At 43.8% G+C, this 16,178-nt stretch overlaps 1 protein-coding gene across 3 annotated transcripts in view; it reads left to right on the forward strand.

Moving 5' to 3' along the window:
- The window catches only part of LOC139375142 (KN motif and ankyrin repeat domain-containing protein 3-like), a 37,882-nt gene that overhangs the window by 10,216 nt on the left and 11,488 nt on the right, over positions 1 to 16,178 (forward strand). The window contains exons 1-5 of one of the 3 annotated variants that reach the window (XM_071116855.1): positions 214 to 267; positions 10,919 to 11,007; positions 11,144 to 13,030; positions 13,188 to 13,290; positions 13,423 to 13,662. In XM_071116855.1, the coding sequence (XP_070972956.1) occupies positions 10,971 to 11,007; positions 11,144 to 13,030; positions 13,188 to 13,290; positions 13,423 to 13,662 (2,267 nt within the window). In that variant the 5' untranslated portion in view covers positions 214 to 267; positions 10,919 to 10,970. Of the gene's footprint in view, positions 1 to 213; positions 268 to 1,981; positions 2,262 to 10,918; positions 11,008 to 11,143; positions 13,031 to 13,187; positions 13,291 to 13,422; positions 13,663 to 16,178 lie in introns of those variants that run through there. The other 2 variants (XM_071116770.1, XM_071116682.1) reach the window with 2 other exon arrangements.

Below are 16,178 nucleotides of genomic sequence, written 5' to 3' on the forward strand. Positions count from 1 at the left end.
CAATTGTTATTTTTTATTTTTTTTATACCTTTAATTAACTAGGCAAGTCGGTTAAGAACACATTTATCACACACTTATTTTCAATGACGGCCGAAGAACGGTGGGTTAACTGCTTTGTTCAGGGGCAGAATGACAGATTTTCACCTTGTCAGCTCGGGGGATCCAATTTTGCAACCTTACAGTTAACTAGTCCAACGCAATAACGACCTGCCTCTCTCTCGTTGCACTCCACAAGGAGTGCCTGTTATGCGAATGCAGTAAGCCAAGGTAAGCTGCTAGCTAGCATTAAACTTATGTTATAAAAAACAATCAATCATAACCACTAGTTAACTACACATGGTTGATGATATTACTAGATATTATCTAGCGTGTCCTGCGTTGCATATAATCTGACTGAGCATACAAGTATCTAAGTATCTGACTGAGCGGTGGTAAGCAGAAGCAGGCGCGTAAACATTCATTCAAACAGCACTTTTGTGCGTTTTGCCAGCAGCTCTTCGTTGTGCGTCAAGCATTGCGCTGTTAATGACTTCAAGCCTATCAACTTCCGAGATTAGGCTGGTGTAACCAAAGTGAAATGGCTAGCTAGTTAGCCGGCGCTAATAGTGTTTCAAACGTCACTCGCTCTGAGCCTTGCTCTGCATGGGTAACGCTGCTTCGATGGTGGCTGTTGTCGTTGTGTTGCTGGTTTGAGCCCAGGGACGGAAGCTATACTGTTACACTGGCAATACTAAAGTGCCTATAAGAACATCAAATTGTCAAAGGTATATGAAATACAAATGGTATAGAGTGAAATAGTCCTATAATTCCTATAATAACTACAACCTAAAACGTCTTACCTTGGAATATTGAAGACTCATGTTAAAAGGAACCACCAGCTTTCATATGTTCTCATGTTCTGAGCAAGGAACTGAAACGTTAGCTTTCTTACATAGCACATATTGCACTTTTACTTTCTTCTCCAACACTTTGTTTTTGCATTATTTAAACCAAATTGAACATGTTTCATTATTTACTTGAGGCTAAATTGATTTTATTGATGTATTATATTAAGTTAAAATAAGTGTTTATTCAGTATTGTTGTAATTGTCATTATTACAAATAAAAAAATTAAAAAAAATTGGCCGATTGATCGGTATCTGCTTTTTTGGTCCTCCAATAATAGGTATCGGTATTGAAAAATCATAATCGGTCGACCTCTAGTTTGCATTCCTGTGTGCACGCCTGTGTGTTCTTGTTTTGCAGAAACTTAGGCTGCTTTTCGACAGTAAAAGCAGTGTTACACTAGTGTACATCCCCTTTGTTTATACTAGGGAAATTGTGTTTCCAAAGCTAGGGCTGACAGTGAGAACTTGTGAAGAGCAGAATCAACAACCTCTTCATAACCAAAATAGTTGCTTTGTGAGAAGGTGTTAAAGTTCACAGTTAGACATTGTTATGTAAATTACAGCTGAAAAGTAACAGTAGCCTGGCTTTGGCTCAGTGAGACACGGGTACCGGCCCATGTAGATGGAAACAGAAAAGTGAGCCTTTTTGGTAAAACAGGGGTTAATCCTGTATGGCAATACACAAGTAGTGTGTTTGTTCAGCTCCTCGTTTTTGCTTGTCTTCTCCCTGGATTTTTCTTCTGGTGTCACAGGAAGCAGCTTTTTGGCCTTAGCGATGGGTTTCCTGTCAGGATTGGAGCGGCCCTGAGTTCCTACTGCGAGACAATAGGAGGTTTCCCCTGTGGGCCGGGTGCTGTTCTCAGACCTGCTTCCCTTCAGGAAACTGCAGATTTATCCCAGCAGCTGAGCTGTACTGAGCTGAGCCACACTGACTCAAACAAGGATTAGAGTGAGGCACTACCCTATGAGTGTGTGTCTCTTCTGAATGGGGCTTTTGTTATGTTCAGTAGTCTGATGGTAAAGATGAGCCTGTAGTTGTGGTGGGGTGGGCTGGAAGGATGAAGGAATAGCCTTGCCCAATAAGACCCGAATCTGGGTTAATAAGTGTGGGCTGAGCTGGAGTGACTATCGTCTATCTGTGGAGCTAGAAGCCTTGCTTTCTCTATTGTCAGCCGGGTTTGCTGTTGACCCTCTCCTTTGAGGGAAAAGGGAGGTGGTGGCCGGGATGAGGTCACTTTTCCAAAACATGGCTCCTGCCATGTAGCCAGTAGCCCTCGGCCAGAACACTTCCTGTTGAAAAGCAGCGCTGAAAAAGTATTCTTCAGTGTTAGAATTATGGTGAATGCCGGGGAAACAGCCACCTCAGTGATGACGGTAATGGTAGAGAGTCGTTATGTTAAACAGGATAACAAATCTTTATAGAAACCATCAACAGCTATTGGAAATATGTGCAATTGCTTAGTTTATAGTAGCTTGGCTTCAACTTGTAGAGTATTCCAGTGTGTCCGAATCCAATGACGGCTTTACAAAGTTAAACCTTCTATTAGTTTTATATTGACTTACAGCCATAGGCATTTGTTTTTGTCATTTATGGGATCATATGACATGATCTACAAGATTGCAACAACAACATAGAACATTGTGTAACAGGCAGTTGCGCTTGCATGTGTCTGTGTGTGCGGTCACATCATGCGGGTGTATGTGTGTGTGACATGGCTGTGGCTGTGGCTCACTGCTGTTGATGAAACAAAGGGGGATACCTAGTCAGTTGTACAACTGAATGCCTTCAACTGAAATGTGTCTTCCACATTTAACCCTGGGGGGCTGCATTAATCGACATCCGTCCTCGGTGCCCGGGGAACAGTGGGTTAACTGCCTTGCTCAGGGGCAGAACGACAGACTTTTACCTTTACAGCTCGGGGATTTGATCCAGCAACCTTTCAGTTACTGACCCAACGCTCTAACCACTAGGCAGAGGGATGTGGCTTCTCCCCTGACTGTGTGTGTGTGTTGTAATTTGGTGCCTGTCATCAGGACCTGGAAAAACATCTTGAACGGGCCTGTTTGTGCTGAGTGGGAGCTGGTGACACTAAGTAAGGAGGAGTGAGGGAAGGAGTGGGTGGCATAAAGGCTCGGCTACATGTCTATTTTACACTCCTCTAATCTGAGGAGAGGGAGTGGGTGGGATGGAGGCTACGTGTCTATGTTACACTCTTCTGATCTGAGTCTCTTCTGATCTGGAATTTTGGTGGTTGCTAATACCTGACTAAGGGTTTCTTTGTGTTTATCTAAGTGTTGTCGATCCTGCCTCGTTACCCCTGGCTTTTTCACAAGGTTGGTTATGAGTTTGTGGCTGTGTAGATAACCTAATCCTTCCAACATGATGATATGTGCAACAGTGGCAATTGTTACTGAGTGGACTATCCTGGCTAAATAAAATAAATTAGTTGTTTGGAAGTTGAGATGATTTAGAGATTGGTTAATCTGCGCAGCACCTTGACTAATTTGACTGGATGTTGTGAAGAAGGCCTTGGAGTTATACCAGACTGGGAATTGAAATCCTGGCCCTATTAAAGTTATAGGCTATAACTAAGGCCCAGAGTGTTCCCTAGCCAGGAAAATGTTTTTGCTAGATGTCAAATAAAAGCGGTGACAACAGGCATGTCTGAAGCTAACCAGAGTCCCCCAGACCAATCTCCACTTGAAGTCTCAGGCTAATGGCCAGTGTCAGTGGATGGCATTCTCTTGTGATAAGCTTGGCTTGGTGAGATGAAGGGAAGGGGCTGTAGAGACTAGCCTCTGCAATCAGTTTTTGTGTTTTATTTTAATCCAATGTCTTGCTTTGTGGAATATTAATGTAGGCTACGCTGGGCTTTGCTGTCACAGTGTCAACATTTTGTGCATAGCTTCTCCTTGAATTACAACGAGAGATTACAGAAAATCCATGTATTTGGAGATGTTTTTTAATTTATCCTTCTATGTTATCACAACTACCATGTAGGTCTACATGTCCCAGCCTGGTCCATGCTAGCAAGTTGTGAGAGGGAAGTGTGGTGGAATGTGCCAGAGGCTATAGGGAAACAGAATCTGTGTGTTTGTGTATTAGGGTGCTCTGACCCTGTGTCAATCTCTCTTTCTTAGTCTAGTTGTCTAAGGAAATGTGACCCACAACTCTGAACTCTGTATATGTGTTGTTGTGTATGTTAGCTTTTCTACGAGAGTTGTCATTCTGGGTCGGTGAGAGAAATAACATACTACTTTAGCTATGAAGGCTTTAAAAACCCCACCCCAGACCAATGTAGGAAATTGCTTTTCAACAAGGGGTGAATTCAGAAATATTGCTAAATGGATTCTCTCTACTTTTAATTTGCCCAGGAGGCTGTCTTGTAAGCCATGTGAGAACATATGTGACCGACTGGCTCAATTCGGTCTTCTGTAGCAAAATTAGAAATTGTGTTTTTTACATTGGATAAAAGCAAAGACTCAGAGCTAGAAAGTATATATCGAACACAACAGTTGAGGAACAATGGGAAAGTAATTCTGCTTTGAAAGTTGATAAATTTGTAACCCCACTTTTGAGAAAATTTTCCTTGAATGTTTTGGTACACCTACTGGAAAGCTCTTCTTTGTCTACACTCATTCAGCATCGTCACACCCTCTTAAGCATTAGCCCCACCAGTCTCTTTATGGATTCACTTGAGGCCATGTGCTAAACAACCAAAGATTTCAATACTGGTTTATACTACGTCTATTGACATATCTGTAGACAGTTGTCGCAGTGACATCATGAACATTCTATTGTTGTTCGACATCAAACCTGTCGTTGTTCTTATGAAAAAGTATAAACACAAAAATGACAGGCTGCATGACATCAGCAGCCTGGTGGTCCAAAATAGCATAACTGGTATATTTTAACACCAATAAACCCATCTGTTTAAAAATTAATTTAGTATATGTCAATCTAGCAAACCAGGCAACTAAAAGCAACTTTCTAAAGAATGTTTTGGTTCGTTTCTAGCTTGTTAGCTGGCTAGCTAAAGTTAAGTTAAGTTAGCTTAACCTGTAGTGACGCCCAGCCCGTGAATGGGACCGTTATCATCATCTGACACTAATTAGCATAACGCAACGGACATAAATCTTCCTAGAAAATATTCCTATTCATGAAAATCACAAGTGAAATATATTGGAACACAGCTTAGCCTTTTGTTAATCACCCTGTCATCTCATATTTTCAAAATATGCTTTACAGCCAACGCTAGACAAGCATTTGTGTAAGTTTATCATAGCCTAGCATAGCATTATGCCTTGCTAGCAGCAGGCAAACTTGTCACGGAAATCAGAAAAGCAATCAAATTAAATCGTTTACCTTTGATGAACTTCGGATGTTTTCACTCACGAGACTCCCAGGTAGACAGCCAAAGTTCATTTTTTCCCAAAAGATAATTTTTGTAGGCGAAATAGCTCCGTTTGTTCTTCATGTTTGGCTGAGAAATCGCCCGGAAATTGCGGTCACCACAACGCTGAAAAATATTCCAAATTATGTCCATAATATCGACAGAAACATGGCAAACGTTGTTTAGAATCCATCCTCAAGGTGTTTTTCTAATATCTATTCGTCGGGACAATTCGTTTTTCACTTTGACCGATTGGAGTAATGGCTACCTCTGTATTTTACACGAGATTCTCTCTCGGAGCCACCATGTGACCACTTACGCAATGTGGCTGCCTACGGCTATTCTTCAACAGAAATGCGTAAATCTACGTCACAATGCTGTAGACACCTTGGGGAATACGTAGAAAGCGTAAGCTCGTTGAGGTACATTCACAGCTGAATAGGGAGTCATTGGAATGCAGCGCTTTCAAAACCTGGGGCACTTCCGGATTGGATTTTTCTCAGGCTTTCACCTGCAACATCAGTTCTGTTATACTCACAGTCAATATCTTTACAGTTTTGGAAACGTTAGAGTGTTTTCTATCCAAAGCTGTCAATTATATGCATATTCTAGCATCTTATCCTGACAAAATATCCCGTTTAAAACGGGAACGTTTTTTTTCCAAAAATGAAAATACTGCCCCCTAACACCAAGAGGTTTTAAGTTAGCTGGCTAACCAGTTCAAATAATTACCATATCATATAGCTGACAATGTCTTAACTTTAGCTAATTTGTATTCATTATTACAGGAAAATAAACTCACAACAAGATCCTTATTTGCAAGTTAATGGCGAGCTAATTTCAGAAAATAGCTTATGGTTGTAAATGTGTGACGAAATAAAAGTTGGGCATTCTACCGGAGAATTTTAGAACTTGGTCTCCTTGGCCTAACGTTTATGACCTAATTTGACTTTGGTGCAGGTCATGTTGTTCTTCACATTACTGTCTCTGGTAAATACACACTATATCAAATAAAAGACAGGTTTATTTGTCACATGCACAGGATATAGAAGGTGTTAACCAGGCTATAACTATCTTTTTTTTTTTTTACATTTTAATTTAAGCAGGTAGGCCAGTTGAGAACAAGTTCTCATTTACAACTGCGAACTGGCCAAGATAAAGCAAAGCAGTGGGCCAAAAACAACAACATAGAGTTACACATGGGATAAACAAATGTACAGTCAATAATACAATAGAAAAATCTGTATCCAGTGTGTGCAAATGAAGTAAGGAGGTAAGGCAATAAATAGGCCATTGTGGTGAAGTAATTACAATTGAGTAATTAACACTGTGGTGAGAGATGTGCAGATGAAGATGTGCAAGTAGAAGTACTGGTGTGCAAAAGAGCAGAAAAAACAAAGACAAATATGGGATGAGGTAGGTAGTTGGTTGGATGGGCTATTTACAGATGGGCTGTGTACAGTTGCAGCGATCGGTAAGCTGCTCTGACAGCTGATGCTTAAAAATAGTGAGGGAGATATCAGTCTCCAACTTCAGTGATTTTTTAAATTCGTTCCAGTCATTGGCAGCAGAACTGGAAGGAAAGGCGGCCAAAGTAGGTGTTGGCTTTGGGGGTGACCAGTGAAATATACCTGCTGGACCGTGTGCTACGGGTGGGTGTTGCTATGGTGACCAGTGAGTTGAGATAAGACGGAGCTTTATCTAGCAAAGACATATAGATGACCTGGAGACAGTGGGTTTGGCGACAAATATGTACAGTCGTGGCCAAAAGTTTTGAGAATGACACAATTATTAATTTCCACAAAGTTTGCTGCTTCAGTGTCTTTAGATATTTTTGTCAGATGTTACTATGGAATACTGAAGTATAATTACAAGCATTTCATAAGTGTCAAAGGCTTTTATTGACAATTACATGAAGTTGATTCAAAGAGTCAATATTTGCAGTGTTGACCCTTCATTTTCAAGACCTCTGCAATCTGCCCTGGCATGCTGCCAATTAACTTCTGGGCCACATCCTGACTGATGGCAGCCCATTATTGTATAAGCAATGCTTGGAGTGGTGCTCCATCATACTGGAAAAGGCATTGTTCGTCACCAAATTGTTCCTGGATGGTTGGGAGAAGTTGCTCTCGGAGGATGTGTTGGTACCATTTTTTATTAATGTCTGTGTTCTTAGGCAAAATTGTGAGTGAGCCCACTCCCTTGGCTGAGAAGCAACCCCACACATGAATGGTCTCAGGATGCTTTACTGTTGGCATGACCTTGTCTTCACTGGACAAGCTTTTTTCCGGATGCAATATCAGTCTGTCCCTGATGTTTTTCCTGGAGAGAAGTGGCTTCTTTGCTGCCCTTCTTGACACCCGGACATCCTCCAAAAGTCTTTGCCTCACTGTGCGTGCAGATGCACTCATACCTGCCTGCTGCCATTCTTGAGCAAGCTCTGTACTGGTGGTGCCCCGATCCCACAGCTGAATCAACTTCAGGAGACGGTCCTGGCACTTACTGGACTTTCTTGGGCTCCCTGAAGCCTTCTTCACAACAATTGAACCGCTCTCCTTGAAGTTCTTGATAATCCAATAAATGGTTGATTTAGGTTCAATCTTACTGGCAGCAATATCCTTGCCTGTGAAGCCCTTTGTTTGCAACGCAATGATGACGGCACATGTTTCCTTACAGATAACTATGGTTGACAGAGGAAGAACAATGATTCCAAGCACCATCCTCCTTTTGAAGCTTCCAGTCTGTTATTCAAACTCAATCAGCATGACAGAATGATCTCCAGCCTTGTCCTCGTCAACACTCACACCTGTGTTAACGAGAGAATCACTGACATGATGTCAGCTGGTCCTTTTGTGGCAGCGCTGAAATGCAGTGGAAATGTTTTGGGGGATTCAGTTAATTTACATGGCAAAGCGGAACTTTGCAATTAATTGCAATTTATCTGATCACTCTTCATAACATTCTGGAGTATATGCAAATTGCCATCATACGAACTGAGGCAGCAGACTTTGTGAAAATTCATATTTGTGTCATTCTCAACATTTTTGGCTATGACTGTAGCGAGGACCAGCCAACGAGAGCATACAGGTCACAGTGGTGAGTAGTATATGGGGCTTTGGTGACAAAACGGATGGCACTGTGATAGACTGCATCCAGTTTGCTGAGTAGAGTGTTGGAGGCTATTTTGTAAATGACATCACTGAAGTCAATGATTGGTAGGATATGCAAATGGCTCTAAAAATAATAATATTGCTACACAGATCATACACGTAACATTAGCTAGCTAGCTAACAGTACGCTTTAACTTGCAATGTAAACAGCATTCTGACAACATTAGAAACTTATAATATATGAAAATGTAGCTAGCTAGACTCTCTTATTGTATACGTGGATGAATGCTTCTCCCTCTCTGTCATGGATGCCGTGGTTGCCCTTATTTTGACAATGTAATCCGGAGACAGGTGTTTTATACAACAGTGTGTTATTTTCTAGACTCCCTCCATGTTATTTGCAATCAAATGCCAGAATTTTCTCCAACTCCTTAGCTGTCATACTCAGCTTCCACCGGGCATTCCACTGAATTCAAAACTCGGTCCTCCATAAAGTGGAGAGCATTAGCAACATTATCACAGTTCTTTGTGATATCTTTCAAAAAAGCCTCTTTAGAAAGGATTACCTACACATACTCAGCAGCTATTGTTATAGACAGAAGCAATCATAACTAGTGGGAAGTTTCCTGTCTTTTTTTCGTAGCCAAACCAACTAGGTTTCAGAAAATGTTTGTTCATATTTACAGATAGCGTACACGTTTGTTTTTATGTCACATGAAAGTTCACTATTTCCAGAAGGCATTTCTGCCAAAAATGCATTTTTATAAAAAATAAATGTTTGCTTTCAAATGCCTCTCCTGTGAAGTAGTGACGTGCGACATACGCCTAGTTTCCTGAAACAAGTCACATATGAAGGTCTTCAGCTCTCCTTACAGTAAGAGCTTCATAGGCAGTTTATGGCAAGGTTTCATCTTGAATGAGAAGGAATTGCTGCAGTTAATTGAAGCATCAAGCTGTAACGGTCTGAATAGTATAATTTTAAGCTTCATGCTCTCTTTACCTCTGGGAAACACATGAAAAATACATAGAGATGATTGATCTTAATTTGATCACCCTGTTGCAGGAGTGTATTTGAGGTTTAAAAATGCTTCTGAAATGTATCATTTCCACTTTGAAATTTCAGACTTGACCCTTACCAAAAATGTATCAACCAAAATCTCAATTAATTATAATCCACATAATAATTTACATTTCCTGTTGCTTCAGGATTATTTTCCTGCTGTAGAAAACTTGATCAAATTAAGATCCTACATATGTACATTGCATTCGGAAAGTATTCAGACCCCTTGACTTTTTTCCACATTTTGTTACATTACAGCCCTATTCTTAAATTGATTAAATAAAACATTTTCATCATCAATCTACATACAAAACCCCATAATGACAAAACAAAAACTGTTTTTTAGAAATGGTTGCAAATAATTAAAAAACAAATCAGAAATACCTTATTTACATAAGTATTGAGACACTTTGCTATGAGTATTGAAATTGAGCTCAGGTACATCATTTTTCCATTGATTATCCTAAAGACTCTCAGACCATGAGAAACACGATTCTCTGGTCTGGTGAAATTAAGATTGAGATCTTTGGCCTGAATGCCAAGCGTTACGTCTTGAGGAAACCTGGCACCATCCCTAAGGTGAAGCATGGTGGTGGCAGCGTCATGCCGTGGGGATGTTTTTCAGCGGCATTGACTGGGAGACTAGTCAGGATTGAGGGAAAGATAAACGGAGCAAAGTATAGAGAGATCCTTGATGAAAACCTACTCCGACCCTAAGCACACAGCCAAGACAATGCACGAGTGGCTTCGGGACAAGTCTCTGAATGTCCTTGAGTGGCCCAGCCAGAGCCTGGACTTGAACCCGATCAAACATCTCTGGAGAGACCTGAAAATAGCTGTGCAGCGATGCTCCCTATCCAACCTGTACAGAACTTGAGAGGATCTGCAGAGAAGAATGAGATAAACTCTTCAAAAGAGCCTGAATGCCAAGCGTCACATCTGGAGCCAACCTGGCACCATCCATAAGGTGAAGCAGGGTGGTGGCAGCATCATGCTGTGGGGATGTTTTTCAGCAGCAGGGACAGGGAGACTAGTCAGGATTGAGGGAAAGACAAACAGAACAAAGTACAGAGAGATCCTTGATGAAAACCTGCTCCGACCCTAAGCACACAGCCAAAACAACGCACGAGTGGCTTCGGGACAAGTCTCTGAATGTCCTTGAGTTGCCCAGCTAGAGCCTGGACTTGAACCCGATCGAACAACTCTGGAGAGACCTGAAAATTGCTGTGCAGCGATGCTCCCCATCCAACCTGTACAGAACTTGAGAGGATCTGCAGAGAAGAATGGGATAAACTCCCCAAATACAGGTGTGCCAAACTGAATACTTATGTAAATGTGATATTTCCTTTTTAGAATAAGGCTGTAACATAACAAAATGTGTAAAAAGTCAAGGGGTCTGAAAACTATCCTCAGAAACACACATACAGTACACAGGTATCTGAGTCTCTGTGTCCATTCTCTGCCCAGGTTGTGAATAGATTCTCTGGGGGCTTCTGCTGAAAGGTGTCAGTCCCCAACCATGACTCAGTCTGTTCAGGTCAACCCAAAGCTGCCTGGTAAGCACATTTCACCTCTATTCACTTCATTAGACGTTCAGTTCCATCTGGTATTTACCAAGTCATTATGTGGTAACAAATTATGGATATAGTCTAATTGCTACCTGTTATTATAATGTTTTATTGCGGCTTGTAGATCTGGGCGCACCGTTTCTATACTCCAGTCAGGAAGAGGCGGATCAACAGGGCTCTTATTCGGTTCAGACACCGTATGGCTTCCAGCTGGACCTGGACTTCCTCAAGTATGTGGAGGAAATAGAAAGCGGCCACCACGTCCGACGGGCACCCGTCAACTCCCGCAGGTCATCCCGGGGGGCCAAAGTTTCCCAGCGGAGCCCGAGTGTGGGGGGACGCGCCAGCGGCTGGACCTCCACAGAGTCCCTCTCCTCGCCCGCCAGCGAAGATGGTCGAGTGCCCCCTCCCCCGCCCCCACGGAATCGCATTGGCTCTGCTCCCAGTGAGGGGAAACTCCTGTCCTCGCTATCTGTCCTCAGCCCTCCTCTCTCTGCCGGCGCCAAAGTGCCACCACCACCTCCACTACGTAACTCCAGAGTAGAGAGGACCCTCCTGGAGACCAGCCTGAGACTGCAGCAGGAGCAGAGCCATCAGCACCAAAATGGCACCCGTTTCCAGCTCTCAGACCCACCAAAGCAAAACCCCAGGACTGCCCCTACCCATGTCACCCCAGCTAGTGCAGCAGCCAGCGTGGATGGACAGCTCTTGCACCTGTCCTCTGCCTCTCCCAGCCCATCTCAGAGTAGCCTGTACAGACCCAGTCCCCACACCTCCGGTAAGAGCACTCCGGCCTCTAGCACCGGAATGGCTACTCTGCCCCCCAGCCAATTGCAGACGGTGAGAGAACAGATGGCCACTGCCCTGAAGCAACTGAAGGAGATGGAGGAGCGAGTAAAGGGTGTCCCAGTGCTGGAAAGAGAGGTGGCCAAGCTACAGGCTGAGAAAGACATGCTCCTACTGGCACTGCAGGAGAAGAAGACCTTGGTGGCCCAACAACAGGCTACAACAGTAGTCAGCAGTACTAATACCACCACGTTGGACGCAGGCACATGGAGTCAGGAACGTCCTATTTTATCCCCTAAGAGTCCCAGATGTCCAAAGAGTCCCAGTAAATTAGGGGACCTCAGAAAGCTGACAGAGAAGTTCGAAGGCAAGACAGAAAAAGATGGAGCACGTTCTGAGAAAGTTCCGGAAAAGGTTGTGGAGAAGAAGTCTGTGGCCATCGGGGACGACATGTTGCTGGATGCTGGGGTCTTCTACTACAGCCTGGGCACCAAGGACGCCTCAGAGGGCACGCTGCAGATGGACGTCTGCGAGAAAGGAATGGCCACGGAGGCGCCGGCCATCCGCGAGGAGGGGGTGCAGGCTGTAGTGGAGACAGAGGAGGCCTCAGTTTGGGTGATGGAATCCCAGCTGGGCCTAAGCAGCGATGCCCAGAGGGAGATCGACACCCTACAGGACAACATCAAGTTCCAGCAGGAGTCCATCTCGGTTCTGGAGGGGCGACTTGGCCAGGCTGACGAGGTCCTGGCGGTGCTCAAAGCCCAGGAGAATGAAAGGAAGTCCAAGGCAACGTCCGACAAGGGGGTCCTTGTCAAACCAGACTCTGCCCATGCCCAAGTGGGGACTGAAGCCTCTACAATGTCCGCACCAGCTTCACAGAATGTCGCAGTCTCCTGTTGTCCTGAGGTGGTTGACGCATGTGTAGGTGAGGATTTGAGAGCCGGATATTATGACCAGAGCACTCAGACTGACTCTGTGGAGATCCCTGCAGAAGCGGAATCAACCCCAGTAGTACTGGTCAGCACTGGAAGTCAATGGGAGAATCTGTACATGGAGGAGGACATAGAGCAGAAAGCTCCAGTCACTGCGCTGAAGAGGAGACAGACGACCATCGCGGAGTACAAGGTCAACCCTGGCAAGGAGACGGTCAGTTTACCCAAAGGAAAGGGAGTGAAAGAGGAGGAAATGGCACCCAGCACTCCAACAACTGCAACAACGGTTGGAAGTGAGTGCCAAGTGTATTTATTTAACTGTTATACAATAGTACTTCATATAGAAGATAAATGATTCCCCCACACTAATAAAGCAGGTATAAAAGTAATATAGAATTCAATGTACTAGCATACTGGTTGGGTCACTCGCCACATCCGTTGTGGCCACAGGTATGTTGAAATCAATCATGAAGAAGAAGGATGGGAGTAGTTCCAGTGAATCACGCAGCAGCGGCAAGAAAAGCTTGCAGTTTGTTGGCATTCTCAACGGGGGGTAAGTGGTGCTTTGCCATCAATGAATGTGTCAAATAGCACATATTACCATTACTCTGACAATACACGGGCCATATTCTAAGGAAATTATGACCAATCTTAAAGATAACTAACTAGACGTGCTTCTGTCCAGGTATGAGTCGACATCTAGTGAAGAGGAGGAGGATGATGATGAGGAAGAGGGGAGTTCCTCAGGTGGCAGTGAAGTAGGTGATTGCTCAGACGGTAGTGATGATGAAGATGCAGCGGCCGCTCTGGAGGAGACCTCCGATGAGGAGAGGAGCATGAATATAGATGACACCGATAGTGATGATGTGGCCTTAGCAGCAGGGACTGGAGCCACTGAGGAGATTCCAGATAAAGTGAAAGAGAAGTATGCTTGATTATGGCTACAGCTCATAGAAGTCAGTGGTGGCAGATAGTGCCTTCAGAAAGTATTCACATCCCTTGATCCCTTGACAAAGTGGGATTCAAAGGGATTGCATTTCATTGATTTTTTTCAACGATCTACACAAAATACTCTTGTCATGTCAAAGTGGAAGAAAAATTCTAACATTTGTAAAAAATTCTAAATAAAACACAAATATATCTTGATTAGATAAGGATTCAACTCCCTGAGTCAATACAGTAGAATCACATTTGGCAGCGATTACAGCTGTGAGTCTATCTGGGTAAATCTCTTAGAGCTTTCCATACCTGGATTGTGCAATATTTTCCCATTATTCTTTAGCAAATTCTTAAAGCTCTGACAAATTGGTTGTTGATCATTGCTAGACAACCATTTTCAGGTCTTGCCATAGATTGTCAAGCAGATTTAAGTCAAAACTGTAACTTGGCTACTCAGGAACATTCACTGTCTTCTTGGTAAGCAACTCCAGTGTAGTTTAGGCCTTGTGTTTTAGATTATTGTCCTGCTGAAAGGTGAATTAATCTCCAGTGGCATGTATTCATGAATGCCAAGAGAAACCAGGCTACCCCAAAAAATGTACCAAAAAAAAAGAAAAAAAATCGTCTCTCTGTCTTTCATAAATTTCCTTCAATTCGCAGAGGCTGAATGTATCTCACTGGAGAAAGCATCCGAGCGAACAAAACAGCGCCCCTCTGTCTCAGTATGTCACGTGTCTATCTGATGCTGTCTGGTCAGAAACAGTATGACATTGTTGCCGCCCATAGCATTAAATGCAAGGTAAGCCAGCGAGTGTTTGGTCTCCCTTGATATAAAAATGAATAAATAAATAGACAATCGGCGTTGAGATAAAATCAGTGAGCTCAGCTGTGAATGGTCCTGGCATACCAAAAAAGGTGTCAAGGGAAGCCAGTTTAGATTTGGCTAGAGACCAATCCCATCACAAGCCAAACTTCATTATTGACAGACAAAAACTTGAATTGTTGCGTCTCGTTGTGTTGTTGTCCTCCGGTGGCTAGCTAGCTAACTAAAATAATCCCTTTCCTAAATTAGCCATCGGTAGGGATTTGGACTTGTGGTTTTAATAAATTTTCCGTACTGGCCAATAATTATAACGATGATTATGATCCAACCATAAATTCATACATTGTGCCCCTGGCCTGAGAAGATGGAAATTCTAGATGTAGTATGCTAATGTTAACTAGTTGGCCTGGTTGCCCATGAAAGGAAGCTAGCGAGCAAGTATTTTAGCCAGGTAGCCTAGGACAACCAAAACTAAAAGTGGGTACTGTGTGACAGAGTCATACACCGTTTAGGCAACATGAAAGAGGAGGGTGGCATTGGCGTTTCTCTACAAGTGGGTGGGGTGAGTCAACATGTTTTTTTAGCACAACTCTATACCATGGATATCCACGATTTTACCCATGCACTGTTCATCTCCCGGTGTCTGATGGAAAGCAGACTGAACCAGGTTTTCCTCAACGATTACAAACATACCCATATCATGATGTAACTACCACTATGCTTGAAAATATGTAGTGGTACTCAGTAATGTGTTCTACCGCCCAGCAGCACTCACTTCCGTCATCATGAAGTGCTTTGAGAGACTAGTCAAGGACCATATCACCTCCACCCTACCTGACACCCTAGACCCACTCCAATTTGCTTACCGCCCCAATAGGGCCACAGACGACGCAATCGCAACCACACTGCACACTGCCCTAACCCATCTGGACAAGAGGAATACCTATGTGAGAATGCTGTTCATCGACTACAGCTCAGCATTTAACACCATAGTACCCTCCAAACTCGTCATCAAGCTCAAGACCCTGGGTCTCGACCCCGCCCTGTTCAACTGGGTACTGGACTTCCTGACGGGCTGCCCCCAGGTGGTGAGGGTAGGTAACAACATCTCCACCTTGCTGATCTTCAACACAGAGGCCCCACAAGGGTGCGTTCTGAGCCCTCTCCTGTAATCCCTGTTCACTCACGACTGCGTGGCCATGCACGCCTCCAACTCAATCATCAAGTTTGCAGATGACACTACAGTGGTAGGCTTGATTACCAACAACGACGAGACGGCCTACAGGGAGGAGGTGAGGGCCCTCGGAGTGTGGTGTCAGGAAAATAACCTCACACTCAACGTCAACAAAACAAAGGAGATGATCGTGCTCCCTCTGAAACAGCAGAGGGAGCACCCCCCTATCCACATCGACGGGACAGTAGTGGAGAGGGTAGTAAGTTTTAAGTTCCTCTGCGTACACATCACGGACAAACTGAATTGGTCCCCCCACACAGACAGCGTTGTGAAGAAGGCGCAGCAGCGCCTCTTCAACCTCAAGAGGCTGAAGAAATTCGGCTTGTCACCAAAAGCACTCACAAATTTCTACAGATGCACAATCGAGAGCATCCAGTCGGGCTGTATCACCGGCAACTGCTCCGCCCACAAACGTAAGGCTCTCCAGAGGGTAGGTCTGCACAAC

The sequence above is a fragment of the Oncorhynchus clarkii genome, chromosome 1, assembly GCF_045791955.1.
Source record: "Oncorhynchus clarkii lewisi isolate Uvic-CL-2024 chromosome 1, UVic_Ocla_1.0, whole genome shotgun sequence".
NCBI lineage: Eukaryota > Metazoa > Chordata > Actinopteri > Salmoniformes > Salmonidae > Oncorhynchus > Oncorhynchus clarkii.